Below are 24,052 nucleotides of genomic sequence, written 5' to 3' on the forward strand. Positions count from 1 at the left end.
GTGGTGCATTAGCATACACCACTGATGCTTATGCTGACTTTAGGAGCTCTCTGTGTAGGATAGAATAGTCCTTGGGTTTGTTTGCTTTTCCCTTTTAACTGGTTTGGCCTCATTTATTTTCTAGAATTTGAAGTTTTGGACTTTCTGAGCATTTTGACTCATGATCAACCTTGTTCTCTTGATATGCATTTTAGAAGACAAATCTGACCTTGAGAACAGTGTGATGCAGAAGAAAATAAAAATCCCCAAACTTTCTCTCAGTCATGTAGAAGATGATGGGGAGGCTAAAGACTATGGGGAAGAAGATTTACAGCTTAGACACATCAAGGTAACAAAATCTTTGCTATTTCTTGGACATTCATTGTACTGACTCCATGTTTCCCAGTGCTAAAGAATTCCAGACTGGCCTCCTTCCCCATATAAACATCTCCTTGTGTCATCAACCATGAGCTTTGTTTTGTTTGTTTTGGGGGAGTAGAAGATACTTAACATCAAGGACATTTTCCCTATAGCCTACTTTTCAGAGAGTCCTCATTTAGATTGTACAACTGGGCACAGTCCCATTGGCAGAGTGTGCAGCGTCATGACTGCTGGAGATTTAGAACAATGTGCTTTTCCCTGGCACACAGCTCTGGAGAGGTCACAGCTGAATTACATGGACATTAAGCAGCTGTTGGTCTTGGGTAGCAGTCACTATCATATTGTCCCAAATTGCTGAGGGTGGACCCACTGGGAAAAGATATTGGTAAAATTTACCAAGAGCATCTGTGGGATGCTGGGTTGGATGAAAATCTCTTCATGAGGTTGCATTTCCTTGTTATGTGCTCCAGCTGGGCTCTCCCTGTTTGAAAACAAACAAACAAAAAACTGCTGGAAATATTGTTCAGTGGTCTAGCTCTCTACTCACTTATCCCGTTCTGTGAGTATCCTGAGGAAGGAAGAGGGAAGAGAAGAGAGGTACTCTCTGCTTTGTGCTCTCATTTGCCACACAGGTCAAGAACATCCCCAGGGTGGAGTACAAAGACAGGGTCAGTCCACTGCAGGCATCCATCCCCTGATGTGGCTCTGGCCCAGTGCTGGCCAGGGTTCTCAAAGTATAGTGATGTGAATGGATATTTAAGATGATCATTATGTTCTAGCAGATATATTCCTCTCTTCTTTATCTCAGCAGATAAAATTACCAGGACTTTGCAGTGTTACTCAATCTTAAGTCATGAGTTTACCTCATTTTTATTACCTTCAGTTTTCCAAAACTGGAAGGTTGAGTCAGACCTGGCCTGACATGGTTAAATTGTGCAGAATCTTGCTTGCTCTGGTTGTCTGTATCGCTATTGTGCCTCTGGGAGAGCTCATAACCCTTCAACCCTAGGTTAAGATTCAGCCACTTCTGTAGCTCTGCCACCCTCAATTGGAGCTTTGTGCTCCTGAGCTGAATTCGCCTCGGATAGCTGAGCCCCCAGTCCCTGGGTGGTCATAGCTGATTGTCTTCTAGATGAACCTTCCTCTCTCTGTGCTGTCCAGCTAAGGGAGAGGCTGGCCGAGGTGAGAGCAGGAACTCTGGCTTGCACATGGGCTTCCACTCTGCTTCTCACTTCGTGGCATGTAACTCCGCATGCCTGGGACCCTGGGAGTGGTTCTTCCCCTCTCTAGGGCTCTGCTTGCTTACCTGCAACAGGAAGAAAACTGAAAGCACCCCAATGCTAGCTAGCATTCTTTGAAGCTAGCATTCTTCTTTCGGTTGAGTAAACATTTGTCAAGCTCCTGCCAACTGCCAGTCCTGAGTGAGTAGGCAGTAGAGAACCAGAGAAAACAAGACATATGCACTGCCCTAGATTAGAGTGGGTGGGGATTTTGACGTCCTTCCAAACTGAAGCAGATTTAAAAAGGTTACAAGATAGAATCCCATGCATGTGTATGTTCCTCAAGAACGCCTTGGGCCGGCCAGATTGTTTCCCAATTCTTTGAAAATCCACACTGGTCATCCCATAAGCAAGTGACTGTCCAGGTACCACGGAGGCTAGGGAGGGCTGGGAAACTTAGAAAAGTAGTCCTGATATGTGCATCCAAGAGGCCTAGTGCTGGATGGAAAAAGTGTCAGCATGACAACCAGTGCCTGTCTGTGCCACTAGCTGTTTGTGTGTTTTGCCAAGAGCACTCTAGTCCTCTGTTTCCCCATTTGCAAAGTGAAGGGCTTTGACTGTGTCTGTAACAGGTTTCTTCAAGCACTGATGTTCTGTGGTTCTGTGATTCTAGGATTGTCTGGGGAAATATTGAGCTGCAGTCCAAGAAAGTCCCAGCTGCCCTTGCCTGAACTGATTCTCGTTATCCTACACAGAGACCGGAGGGGCGGAAGCCTAGTGAAGCGGCCCACAAGAGTATCGAGGCAGTGGTGGCCCGGCTAGAGAGACAGAACGGCCTGAGCCTGGGCCATAGCACTTGTCCAGAAGAGGTCTTTGTGGAGGCCTCAGCGGGCACAGAGGACATGGACAGTCTGGAGGATGCTGTCGTTCCCCGGGCTCTGTATGAGGAGCTGCTGCGAAACTACCAGCAGCAACAAGAAGAGATGCGCCACCTCCAGCAGGAGCTGGAGCGGACTCGGAGGCAGCTCGTACAGCAAGCCAAGAAGCTCAAGGAATACGGGGCATTGGTGTCTGAAATGAAGGAGCTCCGAGACCTCAACAGGAGACTCCAAGATGTGCTACTCCTACGCCTTGGCAGTGGTGAGTGCCCAGGCAGGCCACTTACCACTACTCACAGTGGGAGGGGCCCCTTCCTGCAGGATAAAGGGGAGAAGCAGGCCAAGTGCCTTGAGCTTAGGGGAGGACAGACACTTGGCTCAACAGTTACCCCAAGGAGGAGTCACTCTCCTCACTAAATGTGATAGGAGGCCATGGATCCCACATTGGCCACACCGTGGTAAGAACACTGGGGAATATGGTTCAGAGAATGTGAGTGGATAGAATTCTTGCAGACTGCCCATTAGGTAAGAAGTAGCTCAGGGATTTAGAGTAGCCCTCCAAAGAGAACTCAGGACAGTAAAGAAAACTGGATGGGACCTGAAACACCTACTGTCACTCTGAGCCAGAAAGTGACAAAGGAGGGATCCTGCTAACTTGACGTGAAAGTTGAGAGCACACAGTTATTTGCAAGGGGTATGTGGAAGAGACTTTAGGAAGGGCCTGGGCTTGGAAGGGGCGCTATCCAGGCAGCTAAGGAATTCAAGGCTAGCACTCACGAGTATGAGAAATACCTAGGGCACGCTAAGAATGCTCCTGCAGATGACAAGGATACTGAAAACTACCATCCTGGGCAGTCAGGGCTTGCCTTGGTAAGAATGAGAAGATTAAAATGCTGTTAAGGACTGGGAGCTGTATGTAGCTCAGCAGTAGTGTGCTCTGTAGCATGTGCAGAACCCAGGGTTCGATCCCACTTTGAAACGAAACAATCCAGAAAGCTTTTGTGCATTGGATGTATGTGGGGATTAGTACAAAGTTACACAAAATTCCTTTGCTTTGCTCACAGGAGAACCACTCTGACCTCTAGGTTTTCTCATCTGAAGTGGTGTCAAGGCTAGAATGAATGGATTCTAAAAGGCAAGAGACTGAGAAAACAACAGACAGACAACCGCCTGCAGAGTGTAAGACTCTAGCAGTGCGTGAGAAAGGCATGGCCAGTTAGTACTGAAAAGGTTGCTGTACCACATGCTCACAACCTCTGAGGCCTCTGCATCAGGACACTTGGCTCAAAAGAGGGAGTAAACTAGGTTAGAAACATGGGTCCCGTCCCCAAAATTTAAGCCAAATATGTGACCACAGAAGGAAGGTCTCCATTATCTAGATACACATTTATGAGCAGAGTCCATTTTAGATCTGTGTGGACAGGCATGCTCTCACAGTGCCCCCTTCCTATTTGCAGGCACCTCTTGCTTCTTAAGTGTGTCTTCATGGTGATGTCTCAGTAGGTCAGCCAGGGGCCTTTCTTTCTGTCCTAGACACAGAGGAGAAAACAGGGTAGGGATTACCAGAGAGACAAACCTTCAGCTCATACCATGTCACTGGAGCTAATACCCTAGAAGTGTTCCCACTCTCCAGCTGCCTTCATCTTGGCTTGGGTGCTAAATCATAGTTGGAGAGGTTCACGATGACACTGAAAGTTAGATTCACAGGGTATTTATCACAATAAAGCATCAGTGAGAATCCCCAAGTGTGAGAACGAAGGCAGTGTTGGTGCTGTAGTGCAGGTGGACTGTGGGGACAGAACGGAACTTTCAGTGTTTCCTGATTTTCCAAGGAAGGGCTTTTGCTTTGATTGTGGCAGGCCTTTTGTGACCTTCTTTAGAAGGCTGGGAAAGCCCACCAACTGCACAATCTCTCCACACCAATTTCTCAGCTCCTGGGGGGAATTACCTGTTTTGCATGGTTCTGAACTGAGTGTAGACTCCAGAAACCACCCTGACCTTGGGCAGTAAGCTGCATTATGTGTAGACAGGTGCCTCTTTTCATCATAAAACACTTGACAGTCACATCTACCCCTGACTATACTTGGTATCTAACCTTGTCAGGCTTTCTCGTCCTGCAGGACTTAAATGTCATCATAATGCCCAGTGGCCACCTCTTCTCTGCTGTGTCACTGTTGCTGCCACAGTGATATGGGATATAGGCACAAGTATGGGCGAGGCTTTCACCATAGCCACACACAAAGCCCTGTACTCTCAAGGCAGCAGACTTCCTGGAAGTCACACACATCCTCCTCCATCTAGGAACATTTAATCTCCATTCACTAACGTGTGATAATTGATGCTAAAAACAAATCCACACAGTTCTTAATAATCAAAGGGTCTCTGCCTGTATGTATACAGGCCTGGATTCAAATTTCAACTTCCCTGCATTTTAACTGTCTTTGAAAGGTTCTTTCATCTTGTTTGTCTTTTCCTCCCTTTCTAACTCCTTTCCTCCTTTCCTGGTTCCCCTTAACAATACTTACTGGTCTCCTGCTGCTGCAGGCATTGTGTCTAGTGGTGAATAATAGTCACATACATTTGGAACACACCCACACATGTTCACACATATTTGCACATACATACACACATACATTCATATGTGTACATATATACACATATGCATATACGTAGGCAAATACAAACATATACACAGAACACACACATATACAACACAAATGTACACACCTGCACGTGTGCACACATATGCATGAATGTATACCTTGCCTTCTGCCCTTAAGGATCTCACAAGCATAGAGGGCTGTGGGACAGCAGATAGAAAACATCCGTTTTTGGAAGATTGATTTTAAAAAAAACCAAGCTGGAAGACCTTAGTAGGCTTGAAAAGTGAGTTTTAATGAAGGCAGGGGAAGGATGAGGTGCAGCCTAGTCAACCAGGAAAACTCTGGACCTCAGTATTCCACTCCGTAGAGTGGGACTGACATCAGCCCCCTTACAGCTCTGGGACACGCAGTAGAGTGTCTGGAAAGCTACCGATGCTCAGATGTCGTACTTACTCCTTTACAGCATTTGGAAGAGAAGCAAGATGGGGTCTGTTTTGGAGTTTAAAGCTGGCTCCCCCAATCAGAAATTGGCCCTGTGTTGTTGGGCAGGTTTACCCACTTCTCTACTTCTCATTCTGTTTGACATTGGGAGATAGAATGAGTTATAGATGTCTGTTTATTTCTTAATTCAACACCACTGAATACTTTCCAAGTCTACCTACCAGGAGAGATACAAAGAAAGTAAAAGCATTGAGAGGTGGGTAGAGGGTGGGGTTGAGGTAAATGTGTAAACATGCAATTAAAATGAAGAGTAACCAGTTGTGGGGGAGGGACCCACGTTTTGGGGCAACCCTCCCCCTCCCCCGACTCTGGGGAAATAGTTACTCTGTAAACACTAAGAGAACCAGGAAAGGGAGACGATTGTGATTGCAGGGCCTTGGTCAACATGCCCTCCGAGGCCTGGGATGGTGTGGGCAGGCCCTGGCTTCTTCCTTGCTCTTGCAGGGCTCACCAGCCATCCTCCCCTAGATTCCCAGCTCAAGGGCCTTGTCCACACTGGGTGCTGGATCACTTAGACCTGCCATTTATACAGGCAATCAGAAGCAGGTTGGCTGGTAAATGGAGAGATCTGTTTTAAAAGGGTTTCTCCCTGTGTGAGAGAATCACTGCTGAATCCTCTGGGTAGTGCACGGTAGCTGGGCAAACTGGAAAGCAACAGCCTGGTCTCTGGAAGCTCCTGGCTATGACAACTCCAGCTGTGGAGATCAGATTCCTTGGGAGCCAGGAGTTGTAATAGGGTAGCTCATGGAGGTGGGGGGCACACACTGAAGGACCCAAGGACAACAGGATGGCAGCAGTGGTGTCAGGTGTGGCTGGGTGATTCACTTTGTCATTGTATGTTCACTCTCTCTTGCTCTTCCGTTCAGTCTCTGAAAGTGGCAGCTGTGTCTGAGGGCAAGGATTCTCTATGGGGTGGAATCCTGGTGCTTCATAGAACTGACAGGAGATAGGAGGTTGTCCTCATTTTTGCTATTGAAGAAGCAGGACCACACTGGTCCTGCACGTCTCTCTATAGCGCTTCTCTTAGCACTCTGATTTTTTTGTCACCAACATGGATGTGACTTAATCATCCTTCATAAAGGACTGTCTGTTCCTTGTCTATGATCTTAGCCAGGAAAACAACCCTTTCTGACAAGACATATCTACACACTGCCCACCCCCACCCCAAGGTCATTTATTTCAGTATTTGTTACAGTGTCAAAATTAAACAAGAAGGCACTGGTAGGGTCTGACTGCATGTCCAGCACAGTGTTCAGTAAACAGCAGTTAATCCCCTGCAGAGAGTCTTGCTGAGGATGTAAAGCATAAGGGAATTACTGCTCGCAAGGCACACATGCTGATTTTGGGACTCTTCATTCATTCATTCTTTCTTCTTCAACAAATGCTTTTGGAGATTGTGCCAAGACAGGGATAGATGCTCAAAACCTAGAGGTGAAGGAGACAAAGACCTTCATGAAGAGCATCTGCGAGCTAGTGGGGTAGTGTTTCAGAATGGGAGACGACAGTGTGCAGGAAGACAAAGGAGGCAGGTGACAAAACAGTTGGGATGCAGTGGGTAAGGAGCACCTGTGAGAGTGGAGAAAAGCTTCGTTTCACGGCCCTCCTCAGCTACTCCCTGTTCTTTGTCTTTTAAGTTACATTTTTATTTACCTGGTGTGTGTGTGTGTGTGTGTGTGTGTGTGTGTGTGTGTGTGTGTGTGTCTGTCTGTCTGTCCTGCCCCCTCTGTATATCTGTGTGTGTGGTAGGACTCGGGGATAGACCCCAAGTTCATCAGCTGAGCCATCTCACCAGCCAGAGTCTCTGCTCTGAATAGGTAGAAAAAACCCAAAGTTTAGTCATTCATGTTGGTGTGAACCAAATAACATAGTTCAGGTCCTTCTCTACCAAACTCCAAGGAATATGAAAAGGAGTGGACATGCCCTTGCCTTGAGGGTGCTCACAACCCTGCGGCCACAAACAAGGATACAACCCAACACCAGGCAGAATAAAATTAGTGTTTTATTTAATTGCAGGAGGGAGGCGGATAATGACTTCAGATTTGTGTATAATTTGTCAAGGAATGTAGGCACAGATGATGAATTCTGACCAACTAAGAAAGAAATAAGAATAATAACAGTAATTTACATGTGATGGGCACTTTACACGTTTCAAAGCACCTTGACATTTTTATCTCATTGGACTATTCCAATAGCCTTATTGCAAGCCCAGGTAAGGATTATTATCTCCATTTGAAAGAAGAACATGTGAAAGGAAGAGATAATGTCCCTGTTGGCTAGATCATACGCGGGCTGAAATGTTTGAAGAAGAGAGCTGTGGCGGCTGGCCTGCATATCTGTCTTGGCTCTTCAGAGCTGGATTGCTAACACTGCTGTAACCCTCTGAGTTTATGGCTTGTGTTCTGTCCAAGGTCTGTTAAAATACCAGCTTTGATCTTTAAAATCCTTTGTGATCTGAGCTGGCTTCTGTAAGCCCAGGTCTCTGATGGTGCCTTGAAAAAGACAGCTAATGTCAGCCGGATGCTTCCTGCTGACTTCCCCTGTACTGGAGGCAGCCTGGCCTTTGGCAAGAGAGATTACTTAGGCTTGAATCTCACTTCTCATAATTTTTTACCTGTGTGACTTGAAGCAAAGGAGTTAACCCTTCTGAGTCTGTTTTCTCCTCTGTGAAATGGGAATCTTTAAGCCCACTACTTCAGGCAAAAAACCCACTTAGTGATTTAAAGTCTGATGGTTTCTGGGGTCAGAACTTCAGGATTTTGAGTTCTAGTTCATGTGTAATGTCCTTCATTTGCTTTGAACAACTTACTTCCTCAGTTTTACTTTCTCTGTCTACAAAACAGAGTCACTGACCGCCCCAACCAATATGGCTAAGATGATTAAATAAACAGTGCAGTGAAGATGTCTGCCATACCCAAGCATGTCGTTGTTCCAGAGTTCCTACAGTGACCTGTAGGGTCGTTCAGGGATGGCATAAGACAGTGTGTTTACAGTGCCTAGCACCTCCCAGCCGTTCTTCCTACAACAGAACACAGAGATTGCAGGGAACATTTTAATCTTTGGTTAATGCTTTATGTCTCTTATAGATCTCTTCCTAGTCTAAGCTTTAGAGTATATCTTTAAGCCATTCAGTTCACAACTATGTGATCTATAGTTTTAGAAATGCCCCCGTCTCGGTTTTCCTGAGTGGAATTTTACCTTACCTCCAGTCCCCATCTGTCTCAGATCCCATCCCCAGTCTCAGAGATCACAAGTCCCATCAGTTCCTTCAGACATCACCAGATAGAACTCTGCCTCCTCATCGCTTAGGTTTTCCTCCCTGAATCCCCTATCTTGCTTTAAGCCTTCAGCTCTCTCTCACCAATGCACAAGAACACTAAAAGCAACTGGATTTTGAGGGAGGCTGAAGAGGCTGAGTAAGAGCCATGATGTAAGAGTAAAGAAAGCACTGGAGGCTCACAGTTCTCCCAAGGGTGCAGTGGTACAGACTGTGTACCTGGTGCTGCCCAACTGGATGTCACAAAGGAAAGATCTGCTAGTGAGACTGGGGTCATTTATCTGAATGAGAGTAGCCATCTTTCGCTCTGAAGGCCTTTTAAGGTTTTTTCCTTTGTTAGCTTATCAGAATTACCCACCATTAATGCAGATTATTTTCAAATGTGATCTCAGGTTGGTGAAATAAGTCTAGGCTCTCCTTATCCTTTCTCCCAGAACCCATTTGTTTTCCCAGGGGTGGAGTGGGGGTGGGGGTCAGGCATGTGAGGCTGAGGGAAAGCTCCTCCTGCCCCTTTGGCATCTCTGGGCTCTGCCTTCAGTGTCACCCTGTGACAGGCTTGTTTGCTGCTGACTCTGCCCATCAGGAAATGCAAATGGCAGAGGGTTTAACTTAAAGCTCACTTCCCCTTTAGGTGTGCCTTGGGGCAGACACTAGAAATTTTTTACACATAAAACCACCCTAGCCTTAGGTGGGCTCATCTTCGGGAAACCGGCTGCTCCAAGAGATTAGGTGACTTGCCTGAGGCTACAGGCCCAGGAAGACCCAACTTTCATACTTAGGCCTATCTTATTTTTCCAAATGTCAGGCTGCCTGGGCAGTCACCCAGGCCCTGGGCCTCTAGAGCAGTGTCTGCTACCTGCCTCTGAATTCTGAAGCTTGAAGACACACTCTTGTACAGGCTTCCCGCTTCATTTCTTCATAGTGTCTGTTTTACCAGGTTACATGGCTTCAAGATTCTAACCATGAATTTCCCATAGTTGTCATGGACATTGTGTTTTTAGGAAAGAGATAATGTATCCTTTCATTCTCATATTAACAATTAGAAAAACTGGAACCAAGAGGAAAGAATGTGGCTGTGCTACATGGAATCTGAGTACATGTAGGGATTTCTCCATCAGGAGGCTGTGGCCCAGGTTTCTCAGCTCTCAGGGGAGGGTGGAATCCTTCTGACCACTAGGGTGTCCCTAAGGCCCAAAGGCTGCCCACACTTGCTGTCCTAAGGAGCTCTCTGATTTGGGAGTAGTTCTCACAGAGACCCAGAGTTCACATAGTCCAGCCTTCCTGCAGGGTATAAAGCCTTTTGCAGCCTTCCTGCAAGAGATGACTGGGCCACCTATAGCAATGGTTGAGACCTCTCAACCTCCTTTAGAATTGAGTGTCAGATATTCTGTATATCAGATATCTACATTAAGATTCATAACAGTAGCAAAACTGCAGTAATGAAGTAGCAACAAGATAATTTTATGGTTAGGGACCATCACAATATGAGGAACTATATTAAAGGAGCACAGCATTAGGAAGGTTGAGAACCACTAGAACCACTATCATGTCCCTAGACATAGGAAGCTCACTTCTGCATTCTGCTTACCCCCTCCTGTCATTGAATAGCCAGGATTATATGGAAAAGTGTTTGTGCAGGAACCATTTATAGGATACTCCTCTGTTCTAGGCCCTTTGCTATGCATGAAAAATGAAATGGACAAGACTCTGTGTTTTAAAAATACTATTAACAGCAAACCTGGTGTTTGCTTGGCTCTTGAGCCTTTGATATTAGGGGAGGAGAGAGGGGCCCTTATACTGCTGGAGTATGGGTGCTGTAGGTGGGTTTAGAAGGTCTCAGATTAATCAATTTAGTTATATCCTATGCAATAGGAAACTGAACAGCATTTTAGAGTTGTAAGAGAGACTGACACAGAGAACTGAAAGAAAAGCCTGTTAACACCTCTGGAAAGGAAAACTAGTTAAGGAAGTGCAGTCACATGGTAAGTTCTGCATCCCTGGGCCTCCTGGCCTCATGCTCACCATTACACAACATAAGACCCTCTGCTCTCCACACCACTGCCTCAAACTCTCACCCCTCCAACTCTTTCGATTCTAGGACCAGAGGCCATCTGGTAGCCATTAGTGCTTGTATGACTTCTTCAACACTGCTCTAGCAGGACAAACCCAAGCTACCTTGGCATGTCTTGCCATAATGATACTATGTAGGCAAAATAGTTGGGCATGAGTGGGTGGAAGAGAAACAGATGGAAAGATACACTTACTGTGGAGTGAAATATGGGCTTAGAGTTCCCAGAGGTTGAAATGAGTTTCGGTGACTCTCCCCACACTCTCTCACAGCTGTAGACTTCCTCAGAGATGGCCTGAAAGAGTATTGGAAGGACGAAGGAGGTGAGGGTCCTGCACAATGGGGATTAGAGGACACAGGGAGCCTGTGAAACCTCTGGAAAGTGGTGTTAGCTGAGGAGAGGTAAAAGGTGGAAGGAGCAAGACTCAGGAGAGCCCAAGTTCCCTGAACCTGAGCAGGCAGTGCTGTGTGGCTTCGAGCATCACTGCCTCACTGGCCCTCCCAGGACCTAACAAGGTCATTCTTCAGGGCTTCAGTCAGGGATAACGTTTTTCCTTCAGCACTTAATGAATACTTTATAGGTGCTGGGTGATGAGGATACAGCAGCGAAGAGGGCTGTGGCTGCCCTGCTTCGGTTTCTTAGCATTTCTGCTTTACTCAGAGATGTTAAACAGATAATAACGGTGAGGTAAAAAGATTTTCTAAAAGGAGACTTTTTTGTTGTAAGATACTTAACTTAGATGACAGTCAATAGGTATCAGACCTCTGTCCTTTTCCACCATGTAACCGAAAAATACTTTGATGCCCCAACGCCATGGGCTTGGTTCTGCTTCCACTTCCTCTTATTTTGAAGGGCTTTGTGCCTTTTCTCACACCCATTTCTGCCCCGCTGCTCTCTGGTTCAGATTCTCCGAGAGCCTGGCCAACCTGGGAGGCCTCCATGTACGCTGCTGGGATCTCACCCAGGCCAGGCCTCATGCCAGAATTACTTTTGCTTCAGCCAAGCAAAGTCTGTGGCAACCCTTGTTCACAAACCACATTCAGGAAATGTAGACGGAAGGGGCCAAGGACCAAAGAACTGCCATTTGTGCTGATGACATTCCTAGACCATACTCAGCCCAGTTCTGCCTTCTAGGATCACTTAATCACTTGGGATCTTTCCCTCCCCAAATACGTGTAGATTGTCAGACTGGCCACATTGTGGTCAGGCAGGGAGCCAGCGTTTTGTCCCCTTTCCCTTCACTGTATGAAGATACTCTACCAAGGGCCTCACCCAACCATCTCTTGCCCGTCCTCCAAGCATATGTCCCTTGTTCTGAGGCAGTCCTAGTGTTCTCCAGGTGCAGCATGGCTGCTTTTGCTTCTGTTCCAGAGTCAGCTCCTCAGTGGTTGTGACAGTCTGTCACCTCTGTCTCCAGCTGCTTGACTGTGAGTCTCTGAAGGCCACATAGCTTCTCAATGGCATCTATTAGGTATGTGATAGATTCACTGAAGGAAAGAGGCCAGATTGTCTCAGCCCTTGTAGAAGCTAAGAAGGTGGGTAAGAAGGATGGCCACACTGGCAAGTCTGTCTGCCCTGCCTGGAGCTCCCTCTTCCCAAGGCCCTTGCTTATTTCCCTGATTGTTTGTCACTGTCTGAGTACAGATTCTTTTCAAGACAGCAGATCATTGTTCTCTAAATCCACAGTGCTACATGTGCCACAGTGTGTGTTCTGTCTGCCTTCAGGAGTTTTGACTGTGCACTTTGGAAAACTAGGCTTGTGCTTCAAACTCATGATAGACACCTAGAAATAAGTCTGATTTCATCCTTTTAAGAAGGATGTCCAAACATGTATAGCATTTGGAGACACGGGTGACCTCTAGAACTCCTTGAAATCACATTAAGTAGCAACTTTTCAGAGTTAAAAGTAAGGCAGTACAATTTCACCTCTTTGATATACCAACAAGCAGACTGTTTTCCTCTATGGCCCAGTCCTCATTTTACAAGCGGAATCACCAGGGCTGAGAGAGGTGTGGTTCTAAGACACGGGATTTATGCCTTGTCCTCTAACTCCACTGTGCACCCGCCACATCTGTGTATGACATTGCAGGGTTTCACGTGCAGAATTACACACTTCCAGACAGCTGAAGTATTTCCTGTTTGTTCTGGAATCCCAGTGTCTCCTACGGAGCTTCTGTGGTGATGGGGTTGTGTGTCAGTTGTATAGTGACTGGGTTCATGAGTGACTGAAGAAGGAGGTGCTGCCTTTTGTGCCCTTGAAAGGGCTTTCTTTACTTGGCTGAAAGGGTTGGTTTGTTTTTTTTTTTTTTTCTCCATGGAAGGTGTAGTTTCCCCAAAATAAACCTCAAGTGTATGTCACTACCTGAATGCCAGTGGATCAAAAGGCCTTTCTCTTTTCTTCCTACTCTTCCCACAAAAATGAAGAAAGTTCCTTTGTTACCTAAAATATCTGCTCCAGAACGCACAGTGTTGTCTCCCAGCGCAAGTGCTTATTATCGTGGCTAATTTGGTCACATGTGTTTGAGGCAGAACAATGCCTCAGAAATTTTAAAAAGCAAAACAGCAATCTGAAGCATTTGTTGTAATGAGATGTAAATTGCCAACATCGGGAGTAGAGCCGACTAAAATTTGCAATGAAGTGATCCCCCCCACCCCAGCATCTTAAATTAAAAGCACTAGAGGCCCTCCCTCCCTCCCTCCCTCCCTCTGCTCTCCAAGGAAACAACATAAGGCTTTTTGGTGGTGGTGGGCTTTGTTGGATTTTGTCTTTTTCTTTCTTGATTCTGCAATACTGAACATGTCCCTTAGCGACTGATTCGTTTCCCTATTCATCTGCCATGTTCTGAGCCTCTCTGTCCCATGCCTGCCGTTGGTCCTCTGCTATTCAAGAGTCCTGGTGTCCCTTGGTCATTCCTTTTGTAAATAGGAAAGCTGAGTTCAGAGATTAAGTGACTTTCCGAGATCTTTTATCTTGGAGTACACCCTCCTCTGCTAAAACCCCTTTTCAGCGCCTCCCTTGCTCAGACTGCAGCCCTGGTTTGTACTTTCTGTATCACAGTGTGCCAGAGGGAGGAGGCCGCCCGCCACCAGTGTGAATGATTCTGTCTCGGGCTGGTAAGAAATGCTTTTCCTTGAGAGCCAGTAACCTCCATGTTTGACAGCTCTGATAGTCTCTGGAGAGATGAGTCTGGGCATACGAAATGGGGTGGGGGGGAGGAAATGGTTTCAAGACCTCCTTCTGTACAGGGTCTTGTGCTAAGTATGAAGGGCAAAAATCAGATCAATGGTTCCCCTACACTCACACTCACTAAGTCATGGTTTAGCAGAGTCAAAAATAAGCATACAAGTAGATGGGTAGGATTAGACAGTGGGGGCTAATTTACTGAGTACCAACTCTGTGCCCCCCTCTGTGTGTGTGTGTGTATATAAATATACATATATATATATATATATATATGTCTCCATATATATTTCTCTATATATCTATATATAGATATGTCTCTCTGTGTGTCTCTGTGTCTTGTATCTCTGTCTGTGTATCTCTCTCTCTCTCTCTCTCTCTCTCTCTCTCTCTCTCTCTGTGTGTGTGTGTGTGTGTGTGTGTGTGTGTATACGTATGTTTTGTTTGTTCAGTTTTCAATCTGTCAGGTTTTTCTCATGTCTTCCTTCATATGGGGTAGGCTAGGTAAAAAGTAAATTAAGTCTTACAATAAGAATTTGACCTGGTGCCCAATGGTCTCTGACATAGAGAGACAGTCCATTCCCCCCCTCTGCTCAGCTTCACAGCCTAGGTGAGGTACCACATACATTTATGGAATAGGGATGGTGTCAAAGGGCACAGAGGAGGGTCCCAGCCCTCCTATAGTACATTCAAACCCAGTGTTTATTCCCAAGCAGCCAGGAGGAGAGAACTACCTCTCTTTGGAGGATCAGGGTCTTATGGAAGAAGCGTCATCTAAGTTAGGCCTTGGAGTTTGGACAGTTGCACAAAAGAGACAATAGAAGCACAGCTGCTGCAGTCAAAGAGACGGTGTCTGTGTGGAGGGTATGGATGCCACTTAACTAGAAATCAGTCTCAGGAGAATGGACTATCAGGACATGAAGCCAGAGAGAGGACACTCCTGTTCTAGTGTCTGCCAATGTGGATACCGAGTCATTTATTTATAATCATACCACCACCACCACCACCCGAACTTTCCATTCTAACTAGCTGCTTCTAAAGTTAATCTAGTCCTGATTTCTACTTCTTGGACTGTACAAGGGGTTACAGACATTCCTTTCTACCCACACTTCTTCCCTGAACACCCTACTTAGCATCAGGGACTTCAGAATCTTTGCCCACACTTATCAGAGACTTATCCCCTTCCAGCCATCTGAGCCCTTTGATGTCATAGAGAATTTATTAAGAGCTTGCCATGTGCCAGGTACCCCAGGCTGTCCGGGTACAGCATGAGTGAGACTGCCCCTGAAGAGCATCAGTGTAATATTGAAAACAGGTAGGGGTGGCTGGGTGCCACACAGCTTGCAGGTTATAATACAGAGACTACTACCTAGAAACAAGGCATCAGAAGGAAGCTACCTGGCTGGGAACCAGAGAGACAGACAGAAAGACAGAGACCTAGGACAACAGGACAGACAAGGAAACAATCTGAATTCTAGATATAGAGAGAGGCTGGTTGTTCTGGGCCTTCATGGACTGTGGTGGGGATGGTAAGCAAGGAGGAACAAGGTCATGGTCATGTGGAAGTTACTTTGGAGGCCATCGAGCCATTGTAGTTCTTGTTTGAGACAAGGTCTTATGTGGTTCAGGCTGATCTACAACTTGCTATCCAGAGGCTAACTTTGAATACCTGACCCTCCCAAGCATGAGTGCTGAGATTAGGGCCATAAGCCTTTGTTTAACAGTCTTTTCTCTTAGAAGGAAAATGAGGTTTCAAAAATTTTGTAAAGATGATCTATGAGCGGTGGATAAATGACCTTCTCAGCCATTTCTCTTTTCTGTCACTGAACATCAGAGTAGGACGAGAAAGCACGTGCCTGAACCCATCTTTACGGGAAGGCAGAGTACATTTTCCCCACCTGAGGAAAGACCAGATGATTTACTTATTCACGTGTTGAGAATTCACACCTGCAGACGGGACACTTCAGCATCTGCTTGTTCTGGAGACTCTGGCTGCAGTCTTTGTCATGATCCTTTCTTCTTCAGCAAAGGTTTAGAGAACACCTACCAGGTTTTATGCACAAGGAGAAAGATAAAGAGCTTGGCCTGGACCTTGCATAGGGCACACATAGGAGATGCTGTCAGAAAGATAAGGATGCTGCTGTCTGTGCTCCACTCAACCATCTTCTCCATCTGCAGCTCACTCACTCGAAGTCACACAACAATAACAGAGCGGAGCCAGGCATGGGGCCCAGTCTGTATAATGATGTACAATGTATGTAATTTCACCTGCCTTTCTGACTACCATCCATTCTGTGGTCAGCTTTGTGCCAAGCTCATGCTTAAATCTTTGGAGAATACAGAGGGTCTCTCTTGCAGTCAGCAACTGCTAGCTACCAGCAGCTCAGAGATGATACTCTCATTCTGGAAAGCCCCGTCATAAGGACTTGTACCAACAAACTCACATTTGATGGCATTCCCGCCATCAGCCAAAATCTAGGTTACGGCAGCTGAGCACAGAGTCGCAAGGATTCAGTAGATAAAGAGCGTGGATCCCAGTTGTCCATTCAGCCAGGATAAGAAGTCTCACCCCAATTTCATCCATGCTTAAGCTAAACGCACAGCACACAGCGCCTTTGATTTTAGTCAAGGCCAGGATGTGAAACTATAGACTTTTGAAGTTGTTCTCTCGAAGACAAGTTAATCGAGTCATTTGGCCTTATTTACTCATTTTCTCTGTTCCTTGGTAATCAAGACACAATAGATGATTAAAAAAGAAAAAGAAAATCTGTCATTTTAAAAGCTAGTAGAGAAAAAGGCACCCTAGAAACAAAACAGCAACCGTTTCCCCAGCCTCCTTTCACTATTTAAATCTCACGTAATTTGTGTTGATTGCATTAAAATAAAAAGTGAGTGATCGCTGTATCTGGCAATCAGCAGCTTGCCCTGTGTTGTATTTTAATTTCTTGGTTGGAATGCCCTTGCTTAGACCCCAGGTCCCAGGAAGGGGGATCCTAGCCACCCCCCGCCCCTGCCCCCGCCCTCAATAGCTTTCCTCATTTCCCTCAGTCCACATGACCCTCTCTCCACAGGGTCCAGAGATGAGTTTGTTGGCAAGCCCACAATTTGCATATTCTAGTTAACTGCTATCCTTTCTCCAGCAGTCTGAACTGACCCTAGTTCCTATGCAGGAAGCTGAGTCTCCTGCCATTTTGCATAGACACTGACACCCTAGAAGGTGTCCCTTAATCATCCTTAATTACTAAGGCCTAGTAAAATTCTTGCCTCACAGTGCATTGGAGTCTGGGTTTAAGTGTAGCATAAAGAACAAAAGTAAGCTAGCTTTTTCTCTAGTGCCACTATATGCTGATAGATGCATAGTTAAGAATATTTGCCTTTTATTTTCCTTGGAGTTCTAGACAGATCTCTTTTCTTAACTGCCTAGGTCCCGCCATTGACTTGGAAAAAGTAAAGTCAGAATGTCTCGAGCCCGAGCCGGAGTTACGGAGCACTTTCAGTGAGGAAGCAAACACGTCGTCCTATTACCCCGCTCCTGCGCCTGTCATGGACAAGTATATCCTAGACAATGGCAAGGTAGTGTTTTCAGCTCAATATCCATTCCTCCAGGTGCTTGCTAGTCAGGGAAAAGGTGGAGGGCACAGTGGGGGCTTTGTGAAACCCCACATGGCTAGCCATCCTCCCAGCCTAGTCCCTGGTGACTGTGGAATTTACTGCATAGTAACATAGGTTTCCTGGGACTTCTCCTTGTTCCCCTTTTTAAAAAAATGTTGAGTCAAAATAACTGAAACTAACCTGGCATTTTAAAATAACGTATTTATAAGAAAGACTTTTTTAAAAAAATAATTCCTTTGATAGTTTGATATTCTCCCTCACTTCCTATGAAATCAGATGCCTAGAGTGCACAAGGCTAACTCAGTGAATTACTCATTTAGAGATAGCAACTCAGTGTATGCCCATTCACCATTTACAAAGTAGACGTTCCCAGCTCTCAGCTCTGTCCTGGGGACAGAGGGGTAAATGAGCCATACTCCTTGTCTCCAACTCACTGGCCTACAACTCCAGGGATACACATCACTCCTCACAGTTTCTCTAATGACTCCTGAAAACAGATCATGAATGAACACATAAGCCCTGGTGGTAAGGAGAAGTCTGTCAGAGCCCTGTGTCCAGGAAGCATCCAGCTTTAGTGTTAGACTCTCTGCCACCACCACACACATTTCAGACTCGCCTCTCCTTGGTACCTGAGTACCCCATGCTTTGGGTGGTCTCCCTAATGAAAAGGACAGATTCTCCGACTTCCTTTGTTTAGATACATCCCCACAATTCTCTGGCCTGAACCTAAGAAAGTATTGTCTAGGTGAGGAAAAGAAACGTGTTTATCTCTAGGGCTGTCTTGGATGTGCTACTGTACTCTGCATCGCTCACTGAGTGCCTCCTTCTCTGCAGGGCCAGGACTTGATGAGGCAGGGTATAGGCCTTGTCTTTGCTCATGCATCAGGCTTTCCCCGTAAGCTTTGCAGAGGAGTGGAGGTTGGAAGCCTGTGGAATTCTCTAGCACAGCTCTACTTCTGTACTTCCTGTGTGAGGTCAGGCCGATTCTTGGCCTTCCTGGTTCTCTGAGTCCTTATCTATAAGGAGCTGACTGGATGGATGCTTTCCACAGGCCGTTTTGGAGTAGAAGTGTCTAAGTTTGGTAAACCTCCCAGATTGAAGCTAGAACCGCAGAGGCGTTTTGGGTCTCTTGAATTCCTTTTAGTCAGGACCACATTGTAGGGTGATTGTAGAATTTTTCTTAAGTAGTTTCCAAGAGAAATCTGTTTCTCTCTTGCTTTGAAGGCTGCCAGGCAGCTTCTGAGTTCTGCTACAAAAGTAGCATTCTTTCCCAAGAAAATAGGTCTCAGAAACCTTATTTAATGTTAGACACACATGGTAAGCAAAGCCTCTTTTGCTTTCCCGACTCACTGCTCTAAACCTCACCCAGCTTTTCTTTGAGACTAATTTGTAGTCAGGCAAGGGACTATGACAGGGAGGAGAGGAAGCAGACTCTGGGAATACATGGGGACTCTTCAGGGAAGTAGGCATCACTGTCACTTGCCAATCCTAATTGTTGCTCTTTTTGTTCCTGGCTCTGCTGTCTAGCCTGACCCTTCCTTCTGTGTAAGCAGAAGACCCAGTCTCTGAAAGGCATGGGACACTGGCATCTGGTCAATTCATTTGCTACTGGAAATGAGTTTTAGCATACAAAATACTTCACAAAGTACTTTTTGAAGTCCATCCTACCAGTTGTCCTATTTTTATAACCTCTCTGAAAAGGAAAGTTAACGCTTCTATGAAATGTTACCATGGTTTGCATAAGTAGGTCTTGTTCCACATAGATCACTTTCTAATGAAGTCCATTGCTTATCTAAGATGGTTTTTATTTAAAAAACAAAACAAAAAAAACCTCATTGAATCACACAACTGCAAAGACCATTAAACAGTCTAACTTATACCTATACACCAAGTAACAAATCTTGAAAATGTACCCAGAGCATGAAATCATCTACTCTGTGTGACAGGTTAGAGGCATGTGGGAACTAAAAGCCAGATCTCCTAGGTCCTAGGCTAGGGCTCAGTCTGTCTTACTGTGCCCCTGGGAACTCCACATTACACTCTGTACCCATGAATGTGCTGAGCTCAGCAAGCCTGGTCTCAGTGGCTCACCATGGACCTGTGATGGATCTTCCTGAGGCCAAAGGACGGTTTCTGTCTATTCTGTGGCACTAGCATTGAACTCAGGTGGGTGTCAGAAAATAGTTTGTTCTCTTAAGAGCTGCTCATCAGAGGTGAAACCAAAGCCATGAGGATATATTAAATATGCTCATGTTTGATGTTGCTTTGAGTTTAAACTGGCTTTGATTACTCTGCAGGAGGCAGAAGGGGGGGAGCCTTGGCCTCTCCCCACTGGAATGTGCTATGACAGGTAGGACTGAGTCAGGAAGTAAACTGTAAGTCTCTGTAGGTAAGCTGGTACCTTAGAAGGGTTGGAACAATCCTGTAACAGTTAAGCAACGTTTCCTGGACCATGGCCAGTGTATGGCAAGCTGTGTAGCTTAAGATGACATGTGTCTGTCATGCTAAGGACATCCCTCGAGGAATGTAAGGGCAGGGATGCTGACACGAAAAGGAGGGGTGAGGATGTAGCAGCCTTTAGCTGTATGTTCTCCTCACATTCAGTTCATCTCATCTAGAGCCTGATTACCCCTCTGTGAGAGGGAGGATGACCTGTGTGGTTGAGAAAAGTGAAGCTCAAAGAAGTCTACTGACTGGCCCATGCGATGCCGACAGAAGAGACAGGATCCACACCCAAGGGTGACAGCTCAGAGCCCATCCTCCTCCAGTTCCATACTGGAAGAAGGAGGCAGGTGTGTTCAGAGCCTTTATAGAGGAATGGACTTCGTGTTTTAGTGATTGAATGGAGCCTGGCCTAGGAGGTCAGATCTAACGTGATAAGAAATAGGAAGCCATTCAGATTCCAAAAGGTTGTCTTGGCGTGAAAACAGAATTGGAGACTGCTGAGCTGCCGAGGTCGTCTAGTCAAAGGAGGAAAGCGGATGTCACTGATTACAGGGTGAGCTGGGCGGGACGGAGCAACCACAGGCAAGAACGCCACTCAGACGGCCTTTACACAGGTTCCATCTGCCTGTGGAATTCTGTACTGGGAACGAGCACAGGATGTGGCCTGCAGGTGCAGAACACTCGAAAGGAAACCTATAATAACCAAGGATTGCTGTGCTAGGTGTGCACTTTCCAACCACATCAGCGCCCCACCCCAGCCCCCACCACTCCGGCTACATCAGGGCAGGCCAGGACAGCATGAACTAGGCTACACAGATTTGGGGCTGAGTTTTGATTTTTAAATTGGCTGATTGTATGTCTTGGAGAAAATAATTTTGTCCCCCAAATTTGTGCCCACATGTGTAAAGTGATAATAGCAGTTTCTACCTGCTTCTAACTTTTAGGGCTATTATGAGCATTAAGGAAGTTGAGCTCGTTACAGGAACTCAGCTTTTTTTTTTTTTCCTTCTAGAATACTGGCTTACATGGCTTCATCTTTCCCCCAGAGTAATAAATTAAGCCAGGTAGTGTAGTGCAGGCTTATGGTCCCAGCAGTCAAAAGGCTGATACAGGAGAATTGCTGCCTGTGTCTTTGCTTCCTCTTTCAGATTCGAGTCTAGAGCAAAGCCCCTTGTTTCCCTGCCATCTTAGGAAGCTAGTGCGGCTGGCTGTGCTATCAAGGGAAGAACACAGGTCCTTTGGAGATCATGTACTCGGCATGCCTCTTCACCTGGCACAGACTGCAGGGCAGAAGGCCAAATTTGACCTTGGGCTCTGGTTGCTAAGCCAGTCCTGGGCAGCACATCTCACCCCAGAGCTGCTTATATTTCTGAGCAGAACAAACTGACTTACAGTACTGAGGTGCTCAGCACAGAGAGGCCAGGGGCTCTGGCTGTCTGGCGTCCCACAGTGCACTGAATGATCTTCTGAGCAAAAGAAGGCGAAACTAGATGTGGTGTGTAGAACATGTTCTTAGCAATGGAAGTAAGGTGCCTGGTTATTTTGTTTTCATAGTTAGAAAACCTCAGCCATTGATGAAGCACAGATTACTGACTGGCCTGGCTTCCCATCTCTGTATCCGCCTGTCATCCCAAGCCTGTCTTTGGTAGAAGGATCTTTAATCATTTCTTGAACTTGAGTTCTTGAGTTCTTACATTCTGCCATCAATTTGTGTGTGCATATGCTTGTGTGTGTGTGTGTGTGTGTGTGTGTGTGTGTGTGTGTGTGTATGCACGCACACATGTGTGCCATCTCAGACCAAGACTCCTGTTCATGCCTGGTGATGATCAGCATGTCTTTATGAAAACGAGAACCTTTGTCAGAGCCTTCTCACACCCCTTGGAAAGGTCAGCTCATTAGCATGCTCCTCCTCTCCGTCCACAGGCAGCAGAAACTCAACCTGAATGGCAACATCAAGGTTAAAACATTTTTTTTAATGATGAACATAAGTATTATTTTGCAAGTTGTCAAGGGCCAAAAATGGGGACAAATTTTAATGCTATAGCTCCTTACTAAACATTCTGGAAGCAGAGAGGGTGGATTGGTTTATTGGCTCTCACTGTCACCCTTACTGTGTCTTTTTTGGGGAGCAAGAGATTGTATTCTGGTGTGTGCGCTACCAAAATCAAACCAGATATATTGTGATTGTATTTAATTTCCTAAAATCCTAGGTTTTCTGAGCCAGAAGGATGAACTTTGAGATGGAATCCAAGTCTCCCACTTCGTAGATAAGGAAGCTGCAGTTAGAGCGAGGGAAGGGCTCCCACAGTCACACTCCTGCTGGCTGCAGAGCCAGCAGCTGCTCTGCCCCTGCCAGCTGGCTGGGGTTTTATAACTTAGCTCTAAATTGGAATTATCTAGGGAGTTAAACCATCCTGCTGTCTAGGCCACACCCAGACCCAACATAACAGAATCTTGGGGAGGAGACCTAAGCACCAGTGGTCATTATAGCTGGGTGAGTCCTCCATGCAACCTTCACCATGTGAGCAAGAGGTATGCCCGGGAGTCTGCAGGTAAGAGAGTGGCTGATCGTTCTATAGTATAACACACAGAACCATGTGTCCTGAGCATAGGCCAGGATCAGAGCAGCCATCTAGTAACACAAGTACACTTTAGAATTACAGCTCTTCCGTCCAAGAGCGGAGTGGCTTCACCTAACTGAATTTAGTTCTCCCATCAGAAATGACAGTGTTCTCGTAGCACCTTCTGTTTAAGACAATGAAGTCAGGGCTTTAGAATAAGGCCTGGTGCATCACAGGGATTCTGTGAGTGAGGCTGTTGTTGCTGCATCTGTGGCACGAATCCCTAACATTGAGGAAGCGGGGCTTTAAAGGACAGAAGTGGCCTCCAGCTGCCTTCCTGTCAGACTAAACAGGTGTGGTGTTCTTACCTCTTTCAGGTCCATCTGGGAAGCGGGATTTGGGTTGACGAGGAGAAATGGCACCAGCTACAAGTTACCCAAGGAGATTCTAAGTACACGAAGAACTTGGCAGTCATGATCTGGGGAACAGATGTTCTGAAAAACAGAAGTGTCACAGGAGTCGCCACAAAAAAAAAGAAGGATGCAATCCCAAAGCCACCCCTCTCTCCTCATAAGCTAAGCATCGTCAGAGGTAACTTACCCAGTGGGAACAAATGCTGGACAGCCTGTCCTCTATCCTGTCAGAAATGTGTTTTGCAGGATTCAATTTGCTTACTGAAGCCCCTTGTATTCCAGCCCCTGAGTGTGACATAGGAACATAGAGGCAGACATCATAAGCTGTCACTAGAGATCTCACCCAGGACAGGACAAATGACTGACAGCAGCACAAGTATGACTTGAGGGTGTAGCATTCAAAAGTGTTGGCCCAGGGAGAAGGACTGCTGAGGGGCCTTTGATGCTCATCAGATGCAGAGATGGGGTGAGTGAGGAGGAGAGGTGCTTCAGCAGGCAGGAATGCCATGAACAGAGGAGTGCACCTGGGAAAGGAGTGGTCTAGACAGTGGTAAAGGCTGAGGCTGGGGAAACTTATTAGCCACGTCTAGAGTAGTCAATATGATGAGGAGCCATTGACAAAGCCTCCTTGCTGGTGTTGGAGAAGACAGGCAGAAGATCAAGGAGTCATTTGTTACCCAAGATATGGCTACATCCCATACTCCTTACCCATCTTCCCTCTCCTCCTCTCTCTTTCCTTTTTCCTCACTTCTCTGCTCCCATGCATCATCCTTCATTCCCTTTTCCCTTTTTCCTTCCTCTCTCTTCTTTCTCAAGCCACACCCTGCTTCTGCTAGACTCTCCCCTGGGGGTCCAGAACACAAGGGACAAGACACCATGTTCATCTGTAAGGAACTCAGTCTCATGATGACAATAAAGATAAGAACAATAGTACT

General features: G+C 46.2%; 2 protein-coding genes across 12 annotated transcripts in view; both read left to right on the forward strand.

Annotated features, from left to right (window-relative positions):
• The window catches only part of Agbl4 (AGBL carboxypeptidase 4), a 1,315,938-nt gene that overhangs the window by 1,088,681 nt on the left and 203,205 nt on the right, over positions 1-24,052 (forward strand).
• Positions 1-24,052, forward strand: part of Bend5 (BEN domain containing 5) — a 45,991-nt gene that overhangs the window by 15,659 nt on the left and 6,280 nt on the right. For 5 of the 8 annotated variants that reach the window (NM_001108672.1, XM_087549866.1, XM_087549864.1 and 2 more), the window contains 4 exon segments: positions 195-328; positions 2,336-2,720; positions 17,511-17,659; positions 23,082-23,295. In NM_001108672.1, the coding sequence (NP_001102142.1) occupies positions 195-328; positions 2,336-2,720; positions 17,511-17,659; positions 23,082-23,295 (882 nt within the window). 8 annotated transcript variants of the gene reach the window in all.

This window comes from Rattus norvegicus, chromosome 5 (genome assembly GCF_021556685.1).
Source record: "Rattus norvegicus strain SHRSP/BbbUtx chromosome 5, alternate assembly SHRSP_T2T, whole genome shotgun sequence".
NCBI classification, from domain to species: domain Eukaryota; kingdom Metazoa; phylum Chordata; class Mammalia; order Rodentia; family Muridae; genus Rattus; species Rattus norvegicus.